Below are 25,059 nucleotides of genomic sequence, written 5' to 3'. Positions count from 1 at the left end.
AATCCTTGAGGCTAAATAGAAGATTACTTGCTTAAATTTTCAGTCTGAGTTTTTCTTTGTGAAGTCTGTGTGTGAAGTAATGGACATGGCAGTCAGACCTCTAACTGCTTCTGCAGAGAGTTGTTTTCTGTGATGCAGGAGTCTCTTTTCTGGTTGATCACTTCCAGGTCATTTTTATGAATTCTCTTTTTGCCTTGAGCATCTCGAAGCTTGTCAGAGATTTGTTTCTGCTTGTTCCCCTAAAAGATAGAGAGATAAAACAGATATCATTCGTTCTGTTCATAGAAGTGTGAAAATTCTTTAGTAAGAAGTTACATAGTTGAAATATGTTTTAAATAGTTGAACTGGTAATGTGAATATTATTAAGAAAAATCTTGTACATTGTATGTTATTTAGAAAAATCTTGCACAGTTAAATTTGTAAAGTGCTTGTTTTTATGACCCAGGGTCATGACATTGGTTTCACACAAATTACGCCTTTATTCTAGATTTTGGGTCTAAATATTTTCAAATCCAAATTAACTGGAAAACATAATGGCAATCTTATACCGGTAGTTGAAATCATGATGCCCTCATCCCTAAAACCTCACCACAGCTTCCAGTTCCATCTCCAGACTCCTCTTCTTAGCTCGGAGTTTGATGATCTCCTCCTGTTCATCACTCTTCTGGTTCTGAAGTTCCTCTTTTCTCCTCCTCTCCCATTCAAGCTGCTGCTGGCGCTCTAGCTCCTTCTTCGCTGCCTGTGAGGATCATCATAGCAATGGTTAGTAAAGGCCTTCATGCTTTTTTGAAACACAAAATGTATTTCCACATTTTTCTGCTTTACATTTTGTCTTTCTTACTATATTTATTAGTGGCAGTTTAAATAATTTTATTTTTCAAAATGAAGATTTTTTTAATGGTAGAATTGTAAGTCTCAAAAGTGGTTAGTTTATAATAGTAAAACATGTAATACAATTGCTAAAATATAACATTCTTGCCTTTCATAAAAGCAGGGTTCGTACAGATGCTTTAAAGTTAAATTCAAGGACTTTTATTTGTTTATTTGTTTTCAAGGACTATGCGCGAGATGTCATTCAAACCAATTCTTTCTTTTGTTCATTTTAAATAAAACTATTTTATTCATTCAGTTAATTTATTTGTATAAAAAAAACAAAAAAACAACAACACTTATTACAAGTACAAATGATCTCAATGAGCATCTTTAACTACATTTTCTCACAGTAACAATTCTTGTTCATTCATGACAAAATTGATGTGCAATTGTAGCGTGCTCCTTTAAAACGCACTTCGCTTTCCAACAAAAGTGAATAACTGGGTGTGTAAACAGTTGTCCATATGACTTGTGCTATGTTTCATGTTTTCTAAAGTCACACAACAGATTTATGTGACGAACAGACCGAAATTACAAATGGGTCATTCTCAAAAAAAAAAAAAACTTTTAACAAAATATTACAATTTTAATTAAATTTAAAGAAATTGAACTACCTATAAACGCTGAGGGTAAATATTTTTGTAACATGTTGAAGTTTTTATTCATAAATAAAGGACAACTAGGATCTTGTTCTTTTTTTTATTTATTTTGTTTAACAAATGAAGCAAGTTAACACTAATGAGGGTTATGTGAATTAATACATGTTTAACATGCTGGGGAAATCACTATATGCATATTTAAGCAGCCTCTGAACTTTGGCCTTAAAAAGTATTTTCCACAACTTTTTGCCACTTTCAAAAAGTTTTAAAACATAAAAAAGGTTTTACATTGATAACACCAATGCCATGAAATCAAGGGACAAATATTCTTTTTAAATTATTAATAATATTTTGGTTTTTTGTACACTTGCACTAATGCTTGTATTAAAAATAAGTACAAAAATAAATACATAAATAAATAACTTCACATGCTACAGAAGTGGTGTACCAGATGAAGGGGACAAGGATTTTTTTCAGGCAATTGACAATTTCAAATATATTTTCTAAAAACAATTGCAAAACCATTTTATAACTTTTAAAGGTTAGGTTATAGATACCTTTTTAAAAATTGCTATTTGAAAGCTTTTTCATGACAAAAAGAGTCAAGGGACATGTTTGTAAACATATTTTGATATTGACCCACATGTTGTCAGAAATAATCTATTTTGTAAGACACAAAGCCATCTTTACATAAGGGGGGCGCTAGACGGCTCACAAAATTGAATCCTCAATCCTGGGTTTAAGGTTTTTTGGGAAATCTGACATTTTGGTGGGAATGTGACAAATGATCACAAGGTTATCCTCACCTCTTTTCTCTCCAACTCTCTGAGTCTTTCCTCATCTCTCTGTCTTTCCAGCTCTCTCTGTCGCTCTAGTCTCTGCTCCTCCTCTCTCTTTCTCTTCAGCTCCAGCTCTCGAGCCTCCTTCTCTTTTCTCTCTTGCTCTTCTCTAGCCTTCTGTGCCCTCCTCTCCTCCTCCCTACGCTGCTGCTCCAGCAGGGCCTGTCGACGTTTCTCCAACTCAGCATTTCCCAGCTCCATATTCTTCTTAAACCTATCCTCAAAAGTCACTGGATGGACAGACACATATTCAAATCAACAATTTTAGATATTTTAAAAACACTACCATTAAAAAGTTTGGATAAACCTACAAAATCTTTATTATTACTACTTTCTACATTTTAGAATAATAGTAAAGTTACCAAAACTATGAAAGAACACAAATGGAAATATGGGAATTACATAGTAAACAAAATATTTAAAACAAATCCAAACTCTACTTTTTTAGATTGATTAGACACCCTTTGCCTAGATTACAATGGTGTATTGCCAACCAATTCCATGTGGTACCAACCTATAATGTTTTTTAAAAAGTATTGAAGGAGTGCGCACGCACGCACACACACAAAAGCGGATATAGTTTTATATATTTGGATGCAATGTGTTGACAGTGTGTTGTGTAAACCCTGAAATTTAGCTTTATAATGTTGTAAAACTGGTTCATTCTCTTCCGAATGAGTTTAAAATATGTCTGTATTCGAGTCATAAAAGTGGCCGTTTACGTTGAAGTTTTAAGGAGGTGCTTAGGCAAAAACCAAGTGTTTCAGGCAGAAGGCCAGAAATTATTTTAATAAAATGTTGGAAAATTACTAAATTATGACAACAAACAACTTTACTATCAAAAAAATCTGTGGATAATAAACTAATATATAAATAATAATAAATAAACAACTAAGTATGCAATGACTTGACAGTATGTATGTTTGTGTGTATATATATATATATATATATATATATATATATATATATATATATATATATATATATATATATATATATATATATATATATTGTATATTAGGCTGCCTAATTAACGCTAATTCAGTGCGATTAAATTGACAAAAAATTACGCGTTAATAAAATTTACGCAATTAATCGCACCATAAAAAGGAAGATTCCTCAGAAATGCAAGCTTGTAGTACCATCTGTTTACTCCAGAGGGCAGTAAGTGAAATTTCAGCTGTATGAGCAACGTACAGTTTATACATTGAAGAAAACACTTCAGTAGGCAGAACAACGCAAACTTGCATTACATTCTTGTGTATATATATATATATATATATATATATATATATATATATATATATATATATATATATATATATATATATATATATATAAAATTTTAAATATTTAAAGATAACTATGTATAATTATATATTGATAGAAATATGTATAATCTTTATATATTGAATTGATGTTATATGAGGGGCTTTCTCAGCAAATATTTGTATATGCGATTAATTAATCGGGAGACCATGTAATTAATTATATAAAAAATTGTAATCGATTGACAGCCCTAATATATCATATTATATTATATTATATTATATACACACACACACACACACACACACACACACACACACACACACACACACACACACACACACACACACACACACACACACACACACACACACACACACACACACACACACACACACACACACACAGAGAGAGATATGGATGGACACTAGAGGCTTAAAGGCAGGAGAATGCAATTACAGTATGCTTATCAAGATAAGAGTAATTCAGTATTTACTAAATTAATTTACCAATTGTTTAATTGTCAATCCCCATTTCAAACTATTTTACTAGCTCAGTGTCTCGAAATAGAAGGGAGCTCTTAGACTGTTTGATGAGCTGTGTTGGGGTGGGGCAGATTTTTGTAAAAGAATTGAGTCATAGATGTTTGTACTGTGTAATGGCAGGAGTGGTGTAAAGCCGTACAATTGTTTCTTGATTTTTGCGGAGGTTCAGGCTCATAGAGGTCCTCAGCCAGTCTTGCATAGATAGAGGGAGTGGTTCCATTCACAGAATCACCAACCATCCCCCTAAAGATTCATAAATGGAAAGAGAGAATTCATAAAGCAACTTTTAAGTAATTCAGATATGAATTCAAATGTATTTTTTTAATTCCTGACATAACTACAACAAAACATCCAATGATTTATTTATGATTTGAAGTTTTCAACCAACCAGAGATCAGGTTATATACTAGTCAGTGATACCTTAGTGATGGGGGCACCAAGTCTAAAGGGAGCACTAGAGGCAGCGGCTGTCCCATTTTAGCCATGTCTACCAGATGCATGGCAAGAATAAACTCCTCAGCCCTTAGTTTACCATCCTTATCCACATCAGCCAGATTCCTGACAAAAACACACAAATGCCAATTTATGGCACTTCATGGTAGAACTACTGGTAGTGTGAGGTGACCAGTACTCCTGGACACAAGTGATATACTATTTAGAATTTGACAGAGTGGGGTCCAGAAGTCTGAGACCATGAAAAAAAGAAAAAAGTAAACTTAGATTTTCTTGCTTCCACTGAAGCATATAAGATGTTCTTTGTAACATTCCCAAATCATGAAGTGATAACATGGATCATCAGGTTTTGCACAACGCAATTCATGTATATTTTTCTCTCAAACGTTCATGTGGAAAATATAATTTCTAATGAAAATTATTTGTATTAAAAAAAAATACAAAACAGAGGCATTTTCCAAATGTCGCAAACTTTTAGACGCCAATGTGTTTTATCAATGTGTCATATATAGTAAAATCATATGCATTCATTTAAGAGCAGCTATTCTTAAAAATCATCAAAAGTAAAAAACAATCTTAAACCGGAGTAAGATTTCATTTCAAATGTGCTTCATGCAAATGTTCAGATAAGGCAAACACCTACCAGATGGTAGCTAGCTGGGTCTGAGAAAGCAATGTTGTAGCCATTGCATTTCTCACTTGAAGGCCTGCAGAAGTAAAATTACAAATTAAAAGAAATACATGGATACTACTGACCATCTCAATAAGCACACATCTCCCTATAATGCGATATAACTTTTGAAGTACTAACACAACTGGTTTGACTGGAGCTGGCTGGTACTCGCAATGTCAGTGATAATGACAGAATTGCTGACACTGGAAAACGGTCAACGTTATGACCTTTAGACACCACTTTTACACTGAAGAATGAACAAACTTTTCAAAGCAAGTTTGACCAAACAGCTTGTAGATTTTCATAAATAATCATTAAAAAAACTATAATACCCCACATCTCTTTACCCACTACCTCATTCCTGAAATACTCTAGTAGATGTGTCTTTGTCATGAGGTATGCAAATGATATAGGTCAACTGCAATGCAGAATCATTTGAGAGATGAGCCACATGGGCGTGAATTGACAACTTTCTCCACTACTCCAGCCTTCAGCTTAAGTCTATAGATTCCATATACTCTAAGATTATATATTAAGAGGAAGATCACAATGATCACTGTGGCATTTCGAAAGTTTTGTCCCAAGGCATAGAAACCAAACCGACTTAGTACGAGTTTCAGGCCACAACAGACAACTATTTGGCTTTCTTTTTTTTAATATATATAAGTAAAGCTAAGAACACAGTGCAATACTTCATTGCTCAGTGCACACTACAGGATTCACAATCTCATTGTCTGTCATGCTGGTGAACACACTACATGACATATCGCAGAGTACAGGTGTCGATTACAAAGCTACAATCCCGAAAATCTCACACAAACGCACATAACAGTGCAAGAGTTGATTCTTGACATGTCGACAAACATACAAACACCTTTGCAAAAACTCTTTGTAACAGCCTCACTACACTGCAAAACTTAAAACAGTTTTGCAGACTACTACCCAACTAGTCATCGCTTGAGTCTTGTAGTGTTTGTCTTATTTGCCTGTTAATGGTTTGATTTCACAACAATTATTTAAAGTACCTGTTAGATAACCACTCATCTGTTTGTCTAGGCTGTTAAATTGCTGCCTGTATTTGAGTCGTGACGCCTGTGGCACGGCCCAATCAGAGGGGCTGGCCTTAGGAGAGTTGCTGGCAAAAGAGAGGGTTGGAGAGGAGTTTGAACTGTAGAAAAGAAAAAGCACATTGGTCAGTCACTTTTATGTGTGGCGAATACAGTTTATGCATTAATTACAGACTATGTATTGTATATGTGGAGGTACAGCACAGAGTTCCTAACCTGCTCGAGCCAACATCCAGTAGGGATGGTGTTTTGTTGATGGGAGTGACATAAAAGCCCAGTGGAGAAGAGGAAAAGGAACTTGACAGCGGGAGAGCTGCAGAAAAACACAATGTAGCCAGTGACACACTTTGAAAACTCAATACAATATAAAGAGCAGTGGCATCTGTTGTGGATCAACAGACCTTCTCTTGAGACAGTTTATGCATAAAGATCTGCTCATTATATCCACATACAGCTCACTCCTAAAGGTATGAGCTGAGCTAGTACTAACATAGGAAGACAGAAGCAGTGGAAATGCTGACTTCAGGAAGGACTAAAGAAATCAGTGTCGTTTCACCTCCAGCACACTGTGCACTTACAGGAGGCTCTTGGCTTTTAACTACCGGTATATCCAGAATAACACAGCATATATCTGGCCTATATTGTCACACTATGTAGCATTCTCTAGAGAATGCAACATAGGGCACCTAGAATTCTCTAGGGCACCAGAATTAATCCTAAAAAGTGTTTTTCATTGAATCTGTGAAAGTCATATCATCAAAAAACAGTTGCTTATTTTAAAGGTGCCATTCACAGGATGCGTTTTTGTGAGCACTGTTGTTTTCCAATTCTTTTTCTATGTAAACATGCATTAAATAGACATTCAGTTTTCACTGAAATATTACCAAAATTCTAATTATATTAAAATTTAAAAAGACATCATTTCGGGGGCCTGGGTAGCTCAGTGAGTAAAGATGCTGACTACCACACTTGGAGTCACGAGTTCAAATCCAGGGCATGCTGAGTGACTCCAGCCATGTCTCCTAAGAAGGGTAGAGTCACATGGGGTAACTTCCTCGTGGTCGCTATAATGTGGTCTCCACGGTAATGCACTGAACAAGCCATGCATTGGCGGGCTCAGATCAGAGGCAACTGATATTTGTCCTCCACCACCAGGATTAAGGCGAGTCACTACGTCACACGAGGACTTGGAGCGCATTGGGAACTAAAAAAAAAAAGACAATTTCGCAAGTCGCGAGTTCGAATCCAGGGTGTGCTGAGTGACTCAATCCAGGTCTCCTAAGCAACCAAATTAGCCCGGTTGCTAGGGAGGGTAGAGTCACATGGGTTAACCTCCTTGTGGTCATGATTAGTGGTTCTCGCTCTCAATGGGGCACGTGGTAAGTTGTGCTTGGATCGTGGAGAGTAGCATTAATCACCACGAGTCTCCGCGGTGTCATGCGAGCCACATGATGAGATGCGCGGATTGACTGTCTCAGAAGTGGAGGCAACGAGACTTGTCCTCCACCACCCGGATTGAGGGGAGTAACCGCGCCACCAAGGACATACTAAGTAGTGGGAACTGGGCATTCCAAATTGTAATAAAAAAAATAAATAAAAAGACAATTTCAGGTAGGAAAAAAAAAAAATAAGATTTTTAAATAAACGTTGTCTTCCAAGTCTACAAGAGGGTGCAACAAATCAATCAGCACCGTGTTGTAGCAATTGTTTATTGCAAACAATATACCTGGCTGTTAACAAATGTGCGTACAACAATAAAGTCAAAACACACAAACACACACAAAGACACTCTCGCTCTCTCTCTCTCTCTCTCTCTCTCTCTCTCTTTGGAACTGTTGTATTAGAGCAGATGGAGGGCAGGGGGTCCCCTTGAGCAATTCGCCATCCGACCAAGTGTTTCATGGGAGCAGGACACTGTACTGGCACTTTTACAAGCACATATTGGCTGTCCTGTGAACGCATGTGTTAAATGCCCGGGACATTTATGTGGTGTGACAGTGAAGGCTTCATTGGCATTTGTGGGTGTGTTGGCATCTCTTACTTGAGGTGAAAGAGGTGGGGGTCGGCTGTAGAATGGCAATAGGTCCATTAGGCAGAGCTGGAGTGCTGATGTTGGGCATCACTGACAACCCTGACAGACCTGTGCCCATCCTGGTCAGGCCCGGCATGGTGCTCATTGGGGCCAGAGTGGAATTCATTGGTATTGGTGTCAGAATGGGCACATTGGGCATTATGGGTACGTTTGGCATAGTTCCCATTCCTGCAAAGGCACAAGGGCAACTTTAATGTAAATATCTGTACAATAAGACAACAGAGCATCTGAGAATTCATTCATTTGATTGCTGGGTGGTTTTAAAACATTTCTTTAAGAACAAGACATCATTATTTCATATGCTATGCAAAATGTTGTTTTTACAAATAGAGTATTCAGGGGCTTTCATTTATTTTGTGGAACACAAGGGTGGTGAGTAAATGATGACAGAATTATAATTTTTGGGCAAACTATCCCTATAATAAGACATTTCTCTGTTGAACATTTCGGAGATTGTGGTTGTTGCCATCTGTTCCCCTTTACAATTGAACTGCAGCTTGTGGCAGTCAAGCTGTGCACATGCTGCCATGAGAATTGAGGTTTTCCCAGCAAATGAGGAAGTATCTTAAAGGGGCCAAATTCTACACTTTTGTACTATTATGTTTTCCCTAAAGTCCACTTACAGTATAATGTAAGCCAGGTTTCTTCATATACCAGTTTTACATGATAATTTTCCATAAAAAAATGCCATTTCTGCTTTTGTGCCTTTATGACTTAAAACATACTCTTAAATTACCTCTTAAAAAATAACTAATCTCTTCCTAGCAGAACAGTGCAATCTGTCAATTATCAGAGCAGGCCAATAGCTGAACAATGAATATTGATCATATGTTGTATGCTCTGAGAGGACTGTAGTGGCAGCTTTGGATTGTGGATATTAGTGTTTACTACATTGTAGATCAAACTTTTATTTCAAAAGTGCAAGCAAAATCATGTTTTTCATGATCCTGTCACCTTCAACCCAGCAAACCCTAAATATAGGTGGTAACAGAAGAGAAAATTTGTCATGTCATTTTTATTTTCTGGTAATAAGTATCAGTACAAAATAATTATCCTATTAACATAATTAACGTGTAATTACTAGAGATTAGCATATTGGCACAATGCAAAAGCAACCCTGTGTGATGAATGTTCTCTACTTGTTACTGTGCAGGCTAGCAGCATACCGAGTGGTGCTGCTGGCATGGTTGGAGCTGGCACAGGTGGCTGCTTCATGATGATGGGCAGAGCTGTAGGAAGACTCTGTCCCTGCAGTGTCATCTTGATCAGCTTCATGGCTATAGAAAACTCCAGGCGGCCCATCTTACCGTCTTTATTCATATCAGCCAGGGCCCTATCACACACACACAAACAAAAAGGCAAGTCATCAGAGCAAGACATCATCTAGATACCAGTTTTAGTTTTTATAAATTGGGCATGATTAGGATTTCTCACCAGATCGCAGCTAGCACAGGCTGGGGGAGCCCAGACTGAATGAAGAAGTTTCGCGCCTTCTCTCCTAAACATAGAAAATGAGAGAGAATGAAAACTTCCTTGAGTGAATCGGACATTAAAAAAGTCCTCACATCAATCCATGCAACGTAACTAACTTTTTTTATGTATAAATTGTGTTGTCAGTCGATTAAAAATTTGAATAGCATAATTGTTCGTAGTTAAGCATGGTTATTCACACATTTTGAAAGTGCTGAAATTTTAAACTAAATATACTTATTTTCCTGTGATTGTTTTCCTTTTTAGGAAAGAAAACAAAACAATATGTAACAATATAATGCTTTACTAACATTTTCCAAACAAATCCTTCCACAATATAAAGATAGAAATGCACTAAAATAGCACCAATTCAAGTAACGTTAAACATTTCCCAAAGTCCAAGTTGGATTTTGACTAATTAACAAGCTCACACATAGGTTGCATATTAATTGGAATGGGAATTACATCTCTTAAACTCTCATCCTCCACAATATTAGTCAGCCAGCAGACTATGGCCATCCCCTTTGTTACAGCAATCGCAAAGCCACGTTTGATCCACGTCAGCACCAGCGTTAAGCGCCGCTTAGAACTCCAAATGAAAAACGATTGCAGACAAAAGGTCCCATTCCACATTTTTGTGATAGTTAAGGCTTTGCATGCTATAGCGTTAAGAGCTTCTTTCCCCATCACTGTATCACTGACACAGAAGCACTGTTATGTGTGTATCAGTGTAATGACTCCGGGCGGACACATTGCAAAGATTCTGCCATTCCAACCAGTTTTTATGCTGGATTATGCTGTATTAACGGTAAAGACATTTTTCTTAAAAAAGTAACAGGTTAAACATTAACTAATCGCATGCATTAATACGTTCATTTTAATAGCTCTAATGTACACACAAGACTATAAACATCACATAACATTAACACCTATGAAAGATGCAATTGTAGTCTACACTTTCTTGGTTTTGTCACGTTTTTACACAATAGGAAAATTAAATAGGTGAGGAATGCGGAATAAGACCATCTTAAAACAAGAACCATTTCAAATATAAATATTTGACGACTAGCAAGTGTTCCCTAGCATATACCTGTTACAAAACCCTGCACTGGGGAGAGGGTGTCAAACTTCTGATCATGTTTGTTCCTCTCCTCTGGGGTTATAGCCCATATACTTTGAGCACCTTAAAGGAAAGGGGGACAGAAAGAGGAAAAGGGATTAGAAAGAGAGAAGGGAATTAAACTAATGGAGCAATAAGAATTGCTAGATGCATATCACAGATTCAGCTTTTTTATTTAGATTCTGCACACAAGTATCATGACACTAGTTCATATTTACTATATTATTCTAGTTAATAAATGTTGACGAACAGCACACTATATAGTAAATGTGAACTTATTTAAGCAAAGTAAAGTCAAACCCATGGGTGGGGTCAATAAAGTCCCTTAAAACAAGTATAGCTAAGATTGTTCCTACAATTAAAAAAAAAGTCTATAAACACTGATAAATACAATTTAAAATATCTATTAAGCTGAAGTCAGTTATGGTCAACTAAATCAATAGTGACGTGTCGGTGTGACAGATCAGCTGCTGACAGACAGAAATCAGAGCAGACGGCAGAGCCGCTGTTGTGTAAGCATGCTGCAGTATGTGAGAGAGCAGCTTAGCACCAGCTATACTGATGCACACACAAAAACATACTCTGCAAACAGCAATGTGAGATGACAAAAAAAGGAAAGACTCATGTTCTATTGCCATTATGGGGCTAAAGGTCCTCTATGTGTGTGCACACACAAGTCCTGTTGGTTTGGACACGTGGGCAAACACACACGCACCAAATGTTGGTGCAGCTATCATTATGAGGATTCTCCATATACATAATGATTTTTTATACTGTACAAAATAGACAGTATAGGATATATATCCCCTAACCCTACCCCTAAACCTAACCCTCACAAAAATATTTTTACTTTTTCAGTAAAACATAATTTAGTATGTTTTTTAAGCTATTTGAATTATGGGGACACTATAAATGTCCTCATAAACCACATTTAAAGCATAATCCTCTTGTAATTACCAGTTTGTAACCTAAAAAAAGTCCTCGTAAACCACTTAAACCTGACCCCACACAAACAGACACACAAATAGAGGGAAACATAAAGCAGAGCTCTTACCATTCATGGCTGCAGGTGGCAGGGATATGAGGAGAGCGGTCCTGATCTCCTCGTCTCAGCTGGCTAGTTCAGTCATCTGCACTACACACACACATAGAAAAGAGCCCACCAATTAATAATGCAGGCAAGGAAGTGCAGGGCTGTTGCTATCTCCATCCTGCACTCTCACAGCAAAAGAGAGAGATGAAAGTGCGATGGGTGGTGTAAGACTTCCAAATTCTCCATAGAAATGCTTTCAATGGAATAAAGCTAAATGTGCAATATCTTAATAAACAATGAAGCTCTTATTACACAGTTTATGACTGACTGCATCTATCTCCTAATGACATTAGAAACTGATTTCAAAGCATTCACTTAGACTCCAGCTTAAAAAAAAATAAATAAATAATGTACAAATCTTATTAGGCCTAAATAATTTCACATGATTCATCATTTTGCGGAGATGGACCATTATTTTTTCGTACAGGGGACTTCTCGGGCCACATCCACACCAATTAATTTTCATTGAAAACAAAATTTTCAGTTTTTGAAATGTCATCTTTTTCCAAAGAATGTGGTAATGGAGAACACTTTCAAAATGCTCTGTTTTCATTGGAGGAAAATGCCGTTCCAGTGTGGATGAAAAGCATGAACGTTTTCAAATGAAAACGGATTAGTGTGGACATGTCTTCAGAAAAAAAGACAATTTCAAGAACTATTTTGGTTATAACACCAAAACTCAATTAAATCACCACACTGGAGGAGAAGTGCCATGACGCGTCGCCTCAAAAGTAGGACAAAACAAAGATTTAACACATAGTACACTCTATGCACTGCATTACGGTTGCGAAACAGATTCACTTCACTCTTCAGAAAAGCTAAAGCTGAATTTTACTTATCTGAAACCACAGAGAATCTAAATGACCCAAAAAAATTCTGGAAAACTATTAAGTCATTATCTGCATCGACTAAACCAACAGGTTTTCCGTTGACTCCAGTTAAGAATGGTGTGTCTATGTCTGACAAAGTAGAAATGTTAAATTGTTTTAATGAGCATTTCATATCATCTGGGTTCTTGTTTGATTCTGTTGCCCCTATAGTGTCGGAGCCTGTAAATGACACCTTTATTACTGCTGACAAAACTGATGTTGCTGATGTTCATAAAGCCCTGAAACAATTGAATCCTCGAAAACCTGCGGGCCCCGATCACTTAGAACCTTTCTTTTTGAAATTAGCTGCAGATATCCTAGCTGAACCTCTGACTCATTTTTTTTATCTTTCACTGGTCACAAACAAAATTCCCAAGGTTTGGAAGTCTGTTTATGTTTTACCACTTTTGAAAGGAGGTGACCCTAATTTGCCTAATAATTACAGACCCATTTCCAAACTTTAAGCATTGGCCAAAGTGTTGGAATCTTTGGTTAGTGAACAAATGAAAGAGTATTTAAATGCTCAGTCAATTTTATCTAAGCATCAATCTGGTTTCAGGAAAAAACACAGCACTACCACTGCTGCTATAAAAGTAATTAATGATATAGTCAAAGCACTTGATGACAATAAACACTGTGTGTCTCTGTTCATTGATCTGTCCAAAGCATTTGACACTGTTGACCATAGCATACTAGCTCATAGACTGATCAGTATAGGTTTGTCTCAGCACTCTGTGGGCTGGTTTAATCAACTACCTCGCTGATAGGACTCAAGCTACGCAAGATGATGGCCTAACATCAAAATATTTATCAATCTGTAAAGGGGTCCCACAGGGCTCCATTCTGGGGCCACTTTTATTCACTATTTATAAAAACTGTCTGGGGGAAAATGTCCAACATGGATTTTTCAATTTTTATGCAGATGATACGGTTATTTATTGTTGTGCAGCTACCATTAGGAAGGCATATGAATGCTTGCAAACTGCTTTCAATATACTGCAAGCACAGCTTTATCAATTAAAGCTTGTGCTTAATGCAGAGTAGACCAAAGTAATGGTTTTTATGGAAAAGGAAAAATGGAAAAGGAAAATGAGACCTAGACCTGAGTATTGTTACTGATCAGGGTAAAACAATTGAGGTAGTTTCATCTTATAAATATTTAGGATTTTTAATTGATGATCACCTTTCTTTTAAGCTTCATATACAGAATCTAGTAAAAAAGTTTAAATTAAAGCTAGGTTTTTTCTTTAGGAACAAATCTTGTTTTACTTTTTCTGCCCGAAAAAAGATAGTCGATGCCACATTTCTCTCTATTATTGATTATGGTGATCTGTTGTATATGAATGCCCCATCTAAGTGTCTTCAGAGGTAGGATGCTGTGTTTCATGGAGCTTTAAGATTTATTTCAAATTTCAGACCCCTCACTCATCACTGTACACTTTACTCCACAGTGAATTTGCCTTCTCTATCAATTCGCCGGCTTACTCACCTTTATATATAAGGGCATTATAGGCAGGCTTCCATGTTACATATCTGAATTTCTTTCTTTTACACAGAGTACTTATGTTTTACGGTCCCAGAAAACTATTTAATTGAATGTAAAGTTTTGCTGGACAAGTGTATCTGTCTGCATCTCGCAAAAGGACAAGGAATGTGAGATATGGAGGCCCAAACCTGCAAAAATAATAAATAAATAAATGTCTTGATAAAACAAATATAATAATTTTTTTATATATATCTAATTTTTTTTATATATAATCTTTTTATATGTATATATCTTATGGGTTTTAAAGAAAAATGGATCTATAAAATTCCAAAATACCTGAGAGGCTGCTCTTAAACAGGTACATATGAATATATTACTTACAGAAAAAAAAGAGCAAACTCCAAAAAACACCAATGTACAACTAATAACTTAAAATATTCTTTATTTTATGGTAAAATGTTATTTTAAATATTAAGGTCACACCACCTGACCTTTAAGCAGCAAGAACAGATTAACTTGGTAAAAAAACCAAAAACCTAATTTAAATTAAAGTTAATTAACATTGTTGAATGCCAAAAAAGAAATGCAATATTTTTATATTTTTAAAAAGCCCTTAAAAACTCCTAATTCATCAGCGATCCACTTACTAGAGTTACACTACGAACTGTGGCCATCATAATTACAACACTCATTTAACAGACCTGAAGTATATCACAGCTGTCAGATCTGATCTTCAAAACCTATTGCTGATAGCAATATAAAACAACAGTAGATATGAAATGATAAACACAGCAAGAAAGTTGCTGACACAAAGTGATGTGTGGCAGTAAATTAGCAGGCCTGCAAGAGCAGTTCTACAGAGGAAGAGAATGCAGTCAGACAGGACAACATTCCAAAAGATGGCCTAGACGAGGGATTCTTGTCATCTGTGTCATATTACTCTCTTTCTTTCTTTGTTTCTTTCTCTCACACACGCACACACACGCACGCGCACGCACACACGCGCGCGCGCACACACCAGCGCGCGCACACACCAGCGCGCACACGCACCAGCGCGCACACGCACACACTCTCTCTAACCTGCTGGCAGTGCTCGCTAATGGCTGTTGAAAGTTGCATGACCTTTCCTTTATTATATAGACATTGCTGGACAGATTCAGTGATTTACTTATTTGCTTTTATTTTCATAATACAAATCTTTGCAGTGAAAAGGTGCATGTCATTCCATAAAAAACTGGTGATATATAGATAATGGCAATAAATAAAGATTGGTGTCATGTATTGGGTAAGCCAATGTAAAAGACTAAATGTAAAAAATCTGTGTTACATAAATTAGATACATTTAAGAATGTTATATATTCAAATATCTCTCATTTAACTTTCACACTCCTAGAGTTATCCTGGACAAATTGTAGACTTTAAATAAGAACAACATTATTCCAATTATTAACTACATACAGTATAGTGCTCATTTACACATCTCCTTTTCAGATACACAAGCAAATAGCTAGGCCAAAGGGAAACCACCACTGTATTACTGAGAGCTATGGTATTTTCAATTCAATTCAATACTTTATTTCCATACCAACGTAGTTGCCTGGAATTATTCTTGGTGAGCTTATAAAGACAATAGGGTATACATAATTACAACAGACGTTATATCAGCAATGTTGATAACAACAATAGCAGGATCATAGCAAGATAAAGGATCAAGATTCTAAGAAATACTACTCAATACAACACAAAATCTTACAGTCCATCATTGTAAAGTGTTAGATGCGGATGAATGAATTCCAAAGGAATTAAGTATGCAAATAATATTATAGTAAGTACTATCAAGGAAACGTATGGACTTGTATATAATGTAATAGCTCTAAGACATTTCCTGAGGGAAGAGGTGTTAAGAGGTGATTTGGCAGGATGTGTACAATCTTTTCTTTCCTTAGCACTGCATAGGGGCCACATCGATGTCAGAAATGGCACTGAGATTGCATCCAATAATTCTTGAGGCAGCGCATACAATGCCACTACTTAGCTTCCTCTGTTGAGCTGTGAGTTGCCAAATCACACTGTGATTGAAAAAGTAAGTATGCTTTCTATTACTGTCCTATAGAAATTAAGCATACCATCCTTTTTGAGGTGTCGTAGGAAAAAGTGCCTTGGGTAAGCTTTTTTTTATTTTTTATAATAAGTGTTGTCACCCCATTTCAGAGATGCAGAAATTGTAGTCCGGGAGGAACTTAAAGCGGTGTACTCTTTCAACTTCAAGGCCATTTATGGTCAGTGGCAGAAGGACATTCCATCAACACCGGAAGTCAATCACGATTTCTTTTGTTCTAGAGACATTCCGTATGAGGTTATTAGCACAGCACCAGTCAGTCAGGAAGGATACCTCATTCCTGTAGGCTGATTCGTTGTTATCTGAGATCAAACCAACCAGTGTTGTGTCATCTGCTAACTTTTTTTTTAATCCCCTTTTCTCCCTGTTTGGAATGCCCAATTCCCACTACTTATTTGGTCCTCATGGTTGCGCAGTTACTCACCTCAATCCGGGTGATGGACGACAAGTCTCAGTTGCCTCCGCTTCTGAGACAGTCAATCCGCGCATCTGGTCACGTGGCTCGTTACTTAACTTACCACATGCCCCATTGAGAGCGAGAACCACAAATCATGACCACGAGGAGGTTACCCATGTGACTCTACTCTCCCTAGTAGCTGGGCCAATTTGATTGCTCAGGAGACCTGGCTGGAGTCACTCAGCACACAGTGGATTCGAGCTTGCAACTCCAGAGGTGGTAGTCAGCGTCAATACTCGCTGAGATACCCAGGCCCCCGTGTCATCTGCAAACATAAATTTTTTTACAGAATCAAAATGTGAAGTACAGTCGTTAGTGTATATAGAATAGAGTAAACGTGAGAATACACAGCTTTTTGGAGCACTTATAGACCAGGTTTCTGAGAACTTATTATTGATTTGAACTACCGGTGTTATATTTTGCAATAAATCCTGAATCCAATGAGCAAAGGAGTGATGAACCATCAGTTGACTTAACTTGTCAGTTTGATTGGGATGATTGTTTATTGTGGATTTGCAAGTTATGCAGATGGTGAAATATTGCTTTGACTGGTCTATGGTGAATATCCAAGATCTAGCCAGATCCAAATAGAACAGTGGGCATAAACACAACAAATCGAGATCTCTCCCTCATACATTTTCATTCAATGGTCAGTGACCAATTTAATTTTTTTTTATTGCAAGTCTGCTGAAATACTGCAGCACAGACAGTGTTGGCACAATCCAACAATGTAGTTCTGTGGTTCTACCTTCACACACTTTGTATTAATGATGTGTATGAAGCAAGAGTTTCAAAGATAGATTGTGAGGTCATGGGGCCGTTCCACAACCTCCTGCCTCCACCCTATGTGTAATGTAACAACCACAAATAAATGAAGGAAGTTAGAGGCAAGCAAAAACAAAACAGGACATAGAGCGGTCATAAACAATATTGTGTGAATGCTTTGGAGCTGCGACCGAGTAGTTAGAGGACATTAAGACCAACAAACCCAGTCTGTGCGTCAGACCTTTCACTTCTGTGCTTGCCACTGAATTCTCAATTCTCTATTAATGAAAGCATTGATTGTAGAAGAGTGGGTAGTGCCTTGCTCATTTAAAAAACAAATCTGACAATCTTACCAGAGATGATGAGGGGGATTGCAACTGATATTGTTTGCAGTCCATTCATATTTCTTCTTCATTAATTGATACATTTTATAAAAATTACTATTTTTTACACTTTGAGCAATTTAGATAGATGAGGTAACACATTTATAGACTAAACAAATATCTACTCCCAAAATATGTCCAATAGTAATGTTGTCCATGTAACTGAATTACATCCATATTTTGAGATTTCTCCAGATAACTAGCCAAAGCGTTTCTACATTCTGAGAACTGTCTTACCCTGAAGAAAGAAAGAAAAAAAGAATTTGAGGCTGCATTTCTAAGTGGTCATACAGGTCACGTCAGTAAAGCCTGAACAAACAGTAAGACAGCTGTCCAGTATACACACTCCACATAAACATCAACGAAACATCAGTGGACTGGACCCTTTAAAGGTTTTTAATGATGTCCAACATCTCCAGAGACATGTCTCTTCCTTTTAGCAAATCAAATCAAATTATGCTATTATCTGTTTTAAGCAACAGTGATCATGTCTGATCAAAACTGATTCCTGGCTATGAAAAAAAATACATGTGATCTTCAACAAGTATTTAGAAAATAATAATAATAACATTAAATATGACTTGGACATCTGTAGCCTCATAGAGCATGTCTTTGACCATTAACCTTAAAAGAGCAAAAAAACAATATAGGCCATTATGCTTTGACAAGTTATTCTTTGACTGAACCAAGGACAAGACAGATAAGGACCGATTAGGGCCCAGTCAGTATTTACACTTAATATTTGATTTGCCTAGTATAACCTAACATATACATTTTCAGATAGCAGCTTACTACTGTCAGTGCATTCCAGCCTAAGTGAAGTCAGGTCTATTCAAATTAAACTGATTTTCAATGGGATATCCATTCTGTAGTTTTGACACAAATGAAAGAACATGAAACTCTGACCTGATTCATGGACATCAGCCAGAGATATTGCACAACTATGATTCCCAAAGATACAGTCTAGGTATAGGGAACTCAATAGGTTCTGAGACGAGTGGTCAACATGGCCGATAAATCGGCCAATATTCTGAGTTCCGATAAATGTTCCCATTTGGCCAATTCCAATTTCTATATGTGCAAACAACTAGGCTACTAAAATGGGATGACAAAACAGAAACCAGGGGCAACTGCTATCTACCATCATTTTTCGTTTCTTTTTTTTTTTTCAAAGCCAATGTTTTGTGTTAAAGTTTGAGTAAATATAATGCCAAATAAAAAATGTTTGGCCAGTTTATGTACATGCCATTTACTATTATATTAAATTATGTGATGTGTCAGCATTATATCTGCCACCATGCTCTCTGGATTTTGGCATCGGCAATTAAAAAACCTACATCGGTCGACCTCTGAGACATGTTCTTTATGACAAACATCTATTAGCCTATCAGTATTAACTGGTCATATATGTAAATAAATTCAGCATTAAAATAACCAACATAAAAGCGAATAGAACTCACTTTAACATGTTTTGTTCAGCTGCATCATACACTGCTTTTAATTCTGCAGGAGTGAAAGGCAGACAGACGAGTTTGCGACTGGCCCTGCAGGTTTTAGTCAAGCAAGTATGTTTGAAAGCGCTTTGAAATAGTTATTTAAAACGGACTGTGACGTATTCTAAACAATGAGGGCTTACTGTAACATGAAGCTCTGAAAGACTTTGAAGTGTGCGAAACTGAACACATTTTCAACAAAACTACTGACACCACGGCAACTGTGAAACCTAATGAGTTTAAAATATTGAACATATGCATCATGTATTATATATATATATATATATATATATATATATATATATATATATAATGTATAATACGTATTCTAATTATTATAAATGACTTTTAAACATCATTACAAAATGAAGAATTGCAGGAGGTACTCACATTACTCATCATTGGAGAAATGGGCATTACTAACTTTGCGACATCTCTTGGGAAGAAAACATATCCTTTTACATTGTCCTCAGATATCCGTTGTACGATAAACGTGTTTCAGAGTGTCTTGTCTGTATTTAAGTACTGCTTTTATTGAGAATCTTTGACAACCTGTTGCTATACAGTGCTGTCAGACAAACAACATGGCTGACGACTGGGACGGGCACTTTAAGAGTTGATGGGAGGGGCTGAGTGCCATTCAGTGCAATGTGTAGCTGACACACTGCTGCCCTCTATCTGTTGAAAAACACATCACACTGAAGAGACTGCGTTCCAAACGAGATGCATTCGCCTCGCAATGGCATTTCGGGAGGGAGAGTCATACTTGGCTATACCAAGAATCAAGACTGGTTCTTGGTTGTTCTTCGAGAACTAGTGTTGCAGAGATGCATGAACGTCTTGCTTGGCTGGTGGTCAAGAATAGACTATCTGTTAATATGTTAGTATATTTTCATAGAATTATTAACACTCGGATTCCTAAATTTCTTTATGATAATATAATTTATTGTTCGGATATGCATTCACATTACACAAGAGGGGTGAATAGTCGACAGATTTCTTTACCCCTACCTAAATCTGACTCTATGAAGAGGACTGTGTTTTATAGGTCAATTGTATTTTGGAATAATCTTCCTGTTGTGGTTCGTGAAATCAAGGGTAAAACTGGTTTTAAAAAAAGACTAAGACTGTATTGGTTTTCAACATAATATCGTCTGGATTGGTTGAGTGAGGTTGCATTATGTGCTATGTTATTCTTTATTATTTTATTTATTTATTTATTTTTTTGTGTGTAGTTATATATGATATATTTGTGAGTAATTGTGATTGTAATTATTGGCTTTTGGATGTATTGTTTGGACCCCAGGAAGACTAGCTGTCGTCTCTGCGTCAGCTAATGGGGATCCTTTTAATAAACAAATAAACAAATAAATACTGTAAAATCGCTTCAAAAGGAATTTCCAATAAAAGTTGAGTTCTCTCATAATTTACTCATATCATCCCATGTGTATGACTTTCTTTCTTCTGCAGAACACAAAGAAAGATTTTTAGAAGAATATCTCAGCTCTATGTCTATGCAATCGTAGTGAATGTGATCTGGTCTTTGAAGCTCTAAACAGCAGATATAGTCAGAATAAACATTAGCCATCAGACTCCAGTGGTTTAATAAATATCTTCTGAAGCTATCCAGTTGGTTTTGGGTGAGATTAGCTCAAAATGTAACTCCTTTTTCACTGTACATCTTGTCAAGTAGTCTCCTTGGTGATCATGATTTCCAACTCAATTACAGTTCCTATAGTGCCATCTAGAGCTCTGCGCATGTGTGAAGCACTAGGAATTGTAATCAAGCTTAAAATCATGATCATTCTTAGAGAGTACACTGGCAAGATATAGCCTACAATGAAAAAAGCAGTTATAGTCTGGTGTGTTCTTACCTAAAATCAACTGGTTCGCTTCAGAAGACATGAGTTAAACCACTGGAGTCGTATGGATTACTTTTATGCTGACTTTATCACCTTTTGGAAGCTTCAAAGGCCTGATCACCATTCGCTTGCATTATATGGACCTACAGAGCTGAGATATTCTTCTAAAAGTCTTGATTTGTGTTTAGCAGGAGATAGACAGTTATACACATTTACATGAGCAAATGATGAGAGCATTTTCATTGTTGGGTGAACTATCCCCTTAAAAAAATAATTTAAAAAATCTAATGTAATAGACCTTTTTCACACGTTTGCAGGGTAGGCTAAAGACAGTAATCACAGTCTGTGAATAATGTATAAAATACGTTTTCATGACTCCAAATTAACTAAATGAAAAATAAAATTCCCTTGAATTAACTTTAGTATTTATATTTTATACACAGTATTTTATAAAACATATACATAACGTATAGTTATTTCATCAAAATAAATATGCCACTGGAAAGTGATAACTAGACAGGCTACATTTTATGGAAGCTGAAACCTGCAATAAATATATAAATCCAATAAAAAAATTAAAATAAATCTGTATTTCTACTTAAAAAATATTTATTTATTGACGTATTAATTTATCCTTCGCGCAACATGCTAATGAGACGATGTCAGTCAAACAGAGAAATCAGACTAGCAATATAACCAGAGACCTGCAAAGTCTCTCCGTAACGGTTGAATGTAGAACTACGTTGTCTGCTGATTATGTCCTCTTCAGACTAGTAGGTTAAAATGATTAAATGTTAAAACGGCTTGCCATAGATGCATGCACATGTGATTTTTCGAGAATGAATGGTTCTACATGTCAAATGTAGCTGCTAACTTCGCTAATTCATTTATGCGTGCAGGTCTACTGATGTTTGATTGACAACTCATCAGCATGTTACTTGAAGGAAAAATAAATACGGATCTGCAGACAGAAACAAATTAATGATTAAAGAAATTTTGAAAATAGAAGTAAAATACAACTTTTAATTTTGCATTTCCCCAACCATTATATTTGATTGGTGCATTTATTTCTTTATTCGTTTTGCAGGATTCGTCCTCTATACTCCATACGTTACGACACTGAGTATCATCCCAAATGTATCTTTAAATAAATAAAATTAAATAATGTTTTCTGTTGTAATATATTCTTAGAATAAACACACACAAAATGTAATTTAATTGATTGAAACATCCTGTAGGTGGCCAATACATTTGTTTTTTGTCAAACTCCACACGAGGGCGCACTTCACCAGCACAGCACACTTTTCATGAAGCTTAAGCAAAATAAACAAATTAATAAACTATAGAAAATCTTTCTTAATGTTCAGTCCTTCTAATTTTAGCTAGATGTTTAATATGATCTTTGCAAAGGTAGGCTACATAAATACACTATTACAAAAGTGTCAAAAGATTGGCTTCATCCTTCAGTCTCTCCTGATTTCAGTGGACCTTAGAGGCGCCAAAAAGAAACAAGACCTGAATCTCAGGCCCATTAAATTTAGAAATCTAAAATCAGTATCAAAACCGACCATTTGGTCATTTCCGTTTTATTTTATTGTTCGGCATAAATGTGTAAAACATAATTTCATGCCACTGAACTATTGTAATAAATAATCTGACGCAGAGGTCCATTGTTGGGCTCAAACTCCAGATCCGCACAGTCCTCCTCCAGATTCCAGCTTTTCAAAGTTTCCCCTGTCGATCCCGTTAGAAGAAAGTTTAAGAAATCTCTCTTCAGAAGAATGCGGGAAGCAGGATCCTTTGAATCATGAGGAAGGATGTCAAGATGTTTGCAGAACAGGTTAAGTCACCTGAATGCAGATCATTTCACACTTTTAATGGACAAGTGGACTAATTGCTATTGAACCAATAAAACTGGATCTTTCCACTAAACATGCCGTTTCATAAGAGAATAGTGGGGCCACGGAGCCTCTGCAGGTTTAATAGAGAAGGATTAGACGTTGATGCTGGTGTTTTTAATGGGGATTTATTTCCTTCCCTGGATGCTGTGAACTGTAAAACTTTGACGAACATACTCCATCAGCTGTCCGATCTGTCGCAACACGCCAGCAGCATCTTTGTGGAGATTCACGCCGAAGCAGCTCTGGTGATCAATAAAGCTTCTGCGCTGCAGGACAGGTTGGATTCTCTGCAGGAGACTGTACTACAACTCAACCACAAGAGGATCGGAATCCGTGAGTTGTTTGCCTTGCATTCACTCAACCGCAATGCATCATTCCAGATCATTAATTCCACATATCTGTATAGATGCTTGGCATTGTTTGGGAGTCAAATTACTTTTGCTATGTTGCACTTTTATCTCATGACACCTGTGGTTGCACATTTATTTGTAGTTGAAAATACAGTTTTGTATGCTGTTCCCATTGCCCAACACGTTCCATTCCTAAAGGCTGAATTGCAACTCCAATTAGGATAGAATCCATAGAGGTTAGTGGGACAGAATGTGGCAACTATAATGGTTGGTTGGCACACCATTAAATGAGATGTGCTATTCTTGGGTCTCAAGTTTTTTGAAATTGCAAAGGTGTTTTGGCCATTCTGGGATTTATTTGGATTGTATATTTCTCTTGCATATAGAGTAATAAGCCTGATACAGTTGAATGATTGTGCATATATTTTGTTATGAGACCCTTGTCACAATGCAATTTTAAATCTTTATTTAAAGGAATTTTCTGGGTTCAAAACAAGTTAATCTCAATCGACAGCATTTGTGGCATTAATATCCACTCGACCCTCCTTTTCTTATAAAAAGAAGCAAACATCGAGGTTACAGTGAGGCATTTAAAATGGAAAGAATGGGGTCAATTTCTGAAAGGGTTTAAAAGCACAAATTATAATTTTATAAAGCACGTACATTAAATCTTCTGTTAAAAATCATGTATTATTTGTGCTGTAAAGTTGTTTAAATCATAATTTTTACAGTTTCTTTAGGGTTTGTTTACATTACATCATCATGGCATAATGTATTTTTGTTGTAATCAACATTATGCAACAAATGCTGTTGATTGAGCCTAACTTGTATTGAACCCAGAATATTCCTTTTTAAAACCTTGCAAATAATATACATCGCAAAGCATAATGGCTTTGCTTGTAAGGTGCAAAGGAACACAAGGCAAAGATATATACTTAATTTTTGGCCTTACAGATCAGATAACCCTGCCACTTTTAATTCATTTTTTTTCCCCAAGAACATGTTTCATTCATTTTCAAAACCAGATACATTGTCAAAGAGGCCATTGTTAAGGATTTGTCCACAATGGCAGTATAATGAGCCTTCCTTATCTCCTTTTTCTCAATGCCTTCTCTGTGTCCACGTATTCCTGTATATCTCTGTGGTCAATATGTTGCACTTTTTGTTCACCAACTCCCTGCAATCCTTTCACTTCCAAAGAAAACAATGAGCTCAGCCCAAAGCAAGGTGAGTGGAGTGTAGGAAACAGACGATAAGTGGATACATGTGTGCTGCAGACGT

At 36.4% G+C, this 25,059-nt stretch overlaps 2 protein-coding genes across 4 annotated transcripts in view; one reads left to right on the top strand and one right to left on the bottom strand.

Annotated features, from left to right (window-relative positions):
* LOC127656863 (intersectin-2-like) overlaps positions 1-20,240 on the bottom strand; it is a 42,708-nt gene extending 22,468 nt beyond the window's left edge. For all 3 annotated transcript variants that reach the window (XR_007972212.1, XM_052145386.1, XM_052145387.1), the window contains exons 1-14: positions 20,056-20,240; positions 12,055-12,135; positions 10,971-11,063; positions 9,845-9,908; positions 9,577-9,743; positions 8,360-8,578; positions 6,535-6,631; positions 6,277-6,419; positions 5,222-5,285; positions 4,546-4,683; positions 4,265-4,368; positions 2,279-2,541; positions 590-739; positions 99-239 (exon numbers count right to left, since the gene is read on the bottom strand). Coding sequence is in view for 2 of the 3 variants with exons in the window: in XM_052145386.1 (XP_052001346.1) it covers positions 99-239; positions 590-739; positions 2,279-2,541; positions 4,265-4,368; positions 4,546-4,683; positions 5,222-5,285; positions 6,277-6,419; positions 6,535-6,631; positions 8,360-8,578; positions 9,577-9,743; positions 9,845-9,908; positions 10,971-11,063; positions 12,055-12,061 (1,650 nt within the window). In the remaining variant the exon portion in view is untranslated. The remainder of the gene's footprint in view (positions 1-98; positions 240-589; positions 740-2,278; positions 2,542-4,264; positions 4,369-4,545; positions 4,684-5,221; positions 5,286-6,276; positions 6,420-6,534; positions 6,632-8,359; positions 8,579-9,576; positions 9,744-9,844; positions 9,909-10,970; positions 11,064-12,054; positions 12,136-20,055) is intronic.
* A 3,152-nt stretch (positions 20,241-23,392) lies between these two features.
* Positions 23,393-25,059, top strand: part of nhsl1a (NHS-like 1a) — an 89,735-nt gene continuing 88,068 nt past the window's right edge. The window contains exon 1 of the mRNA XM_052145856.1: positions 23,393-23,761. Within this exon, the coding sequence (XP_052001816.1) occupies positions 23,461-23,761 (301 nt within the window). The 5' untranslated portion in view covers positions 23,393-23,460. The remainder of the gene's footprint in view (positions 23,762-25,059) is intronic.

This window comes from Xyrauchen texanus, chromosome 16 (genome assembly GCF_025860055.1).
Source record: "Xyrauchen texanus isolate HMW12.3.18 chromosome 16, RBS_HiC_50CHRs, whole genome shotgun sequence".
NCBI lineage: Eukaryota > Metazoa > Chordata > Actinopteri > Cypriniformes > Catostomidae > Xyrauchen > Xyrauchen texanus.
This window is presented reverse-complemented; position numbering and strand designations above follow the sequence as displayed.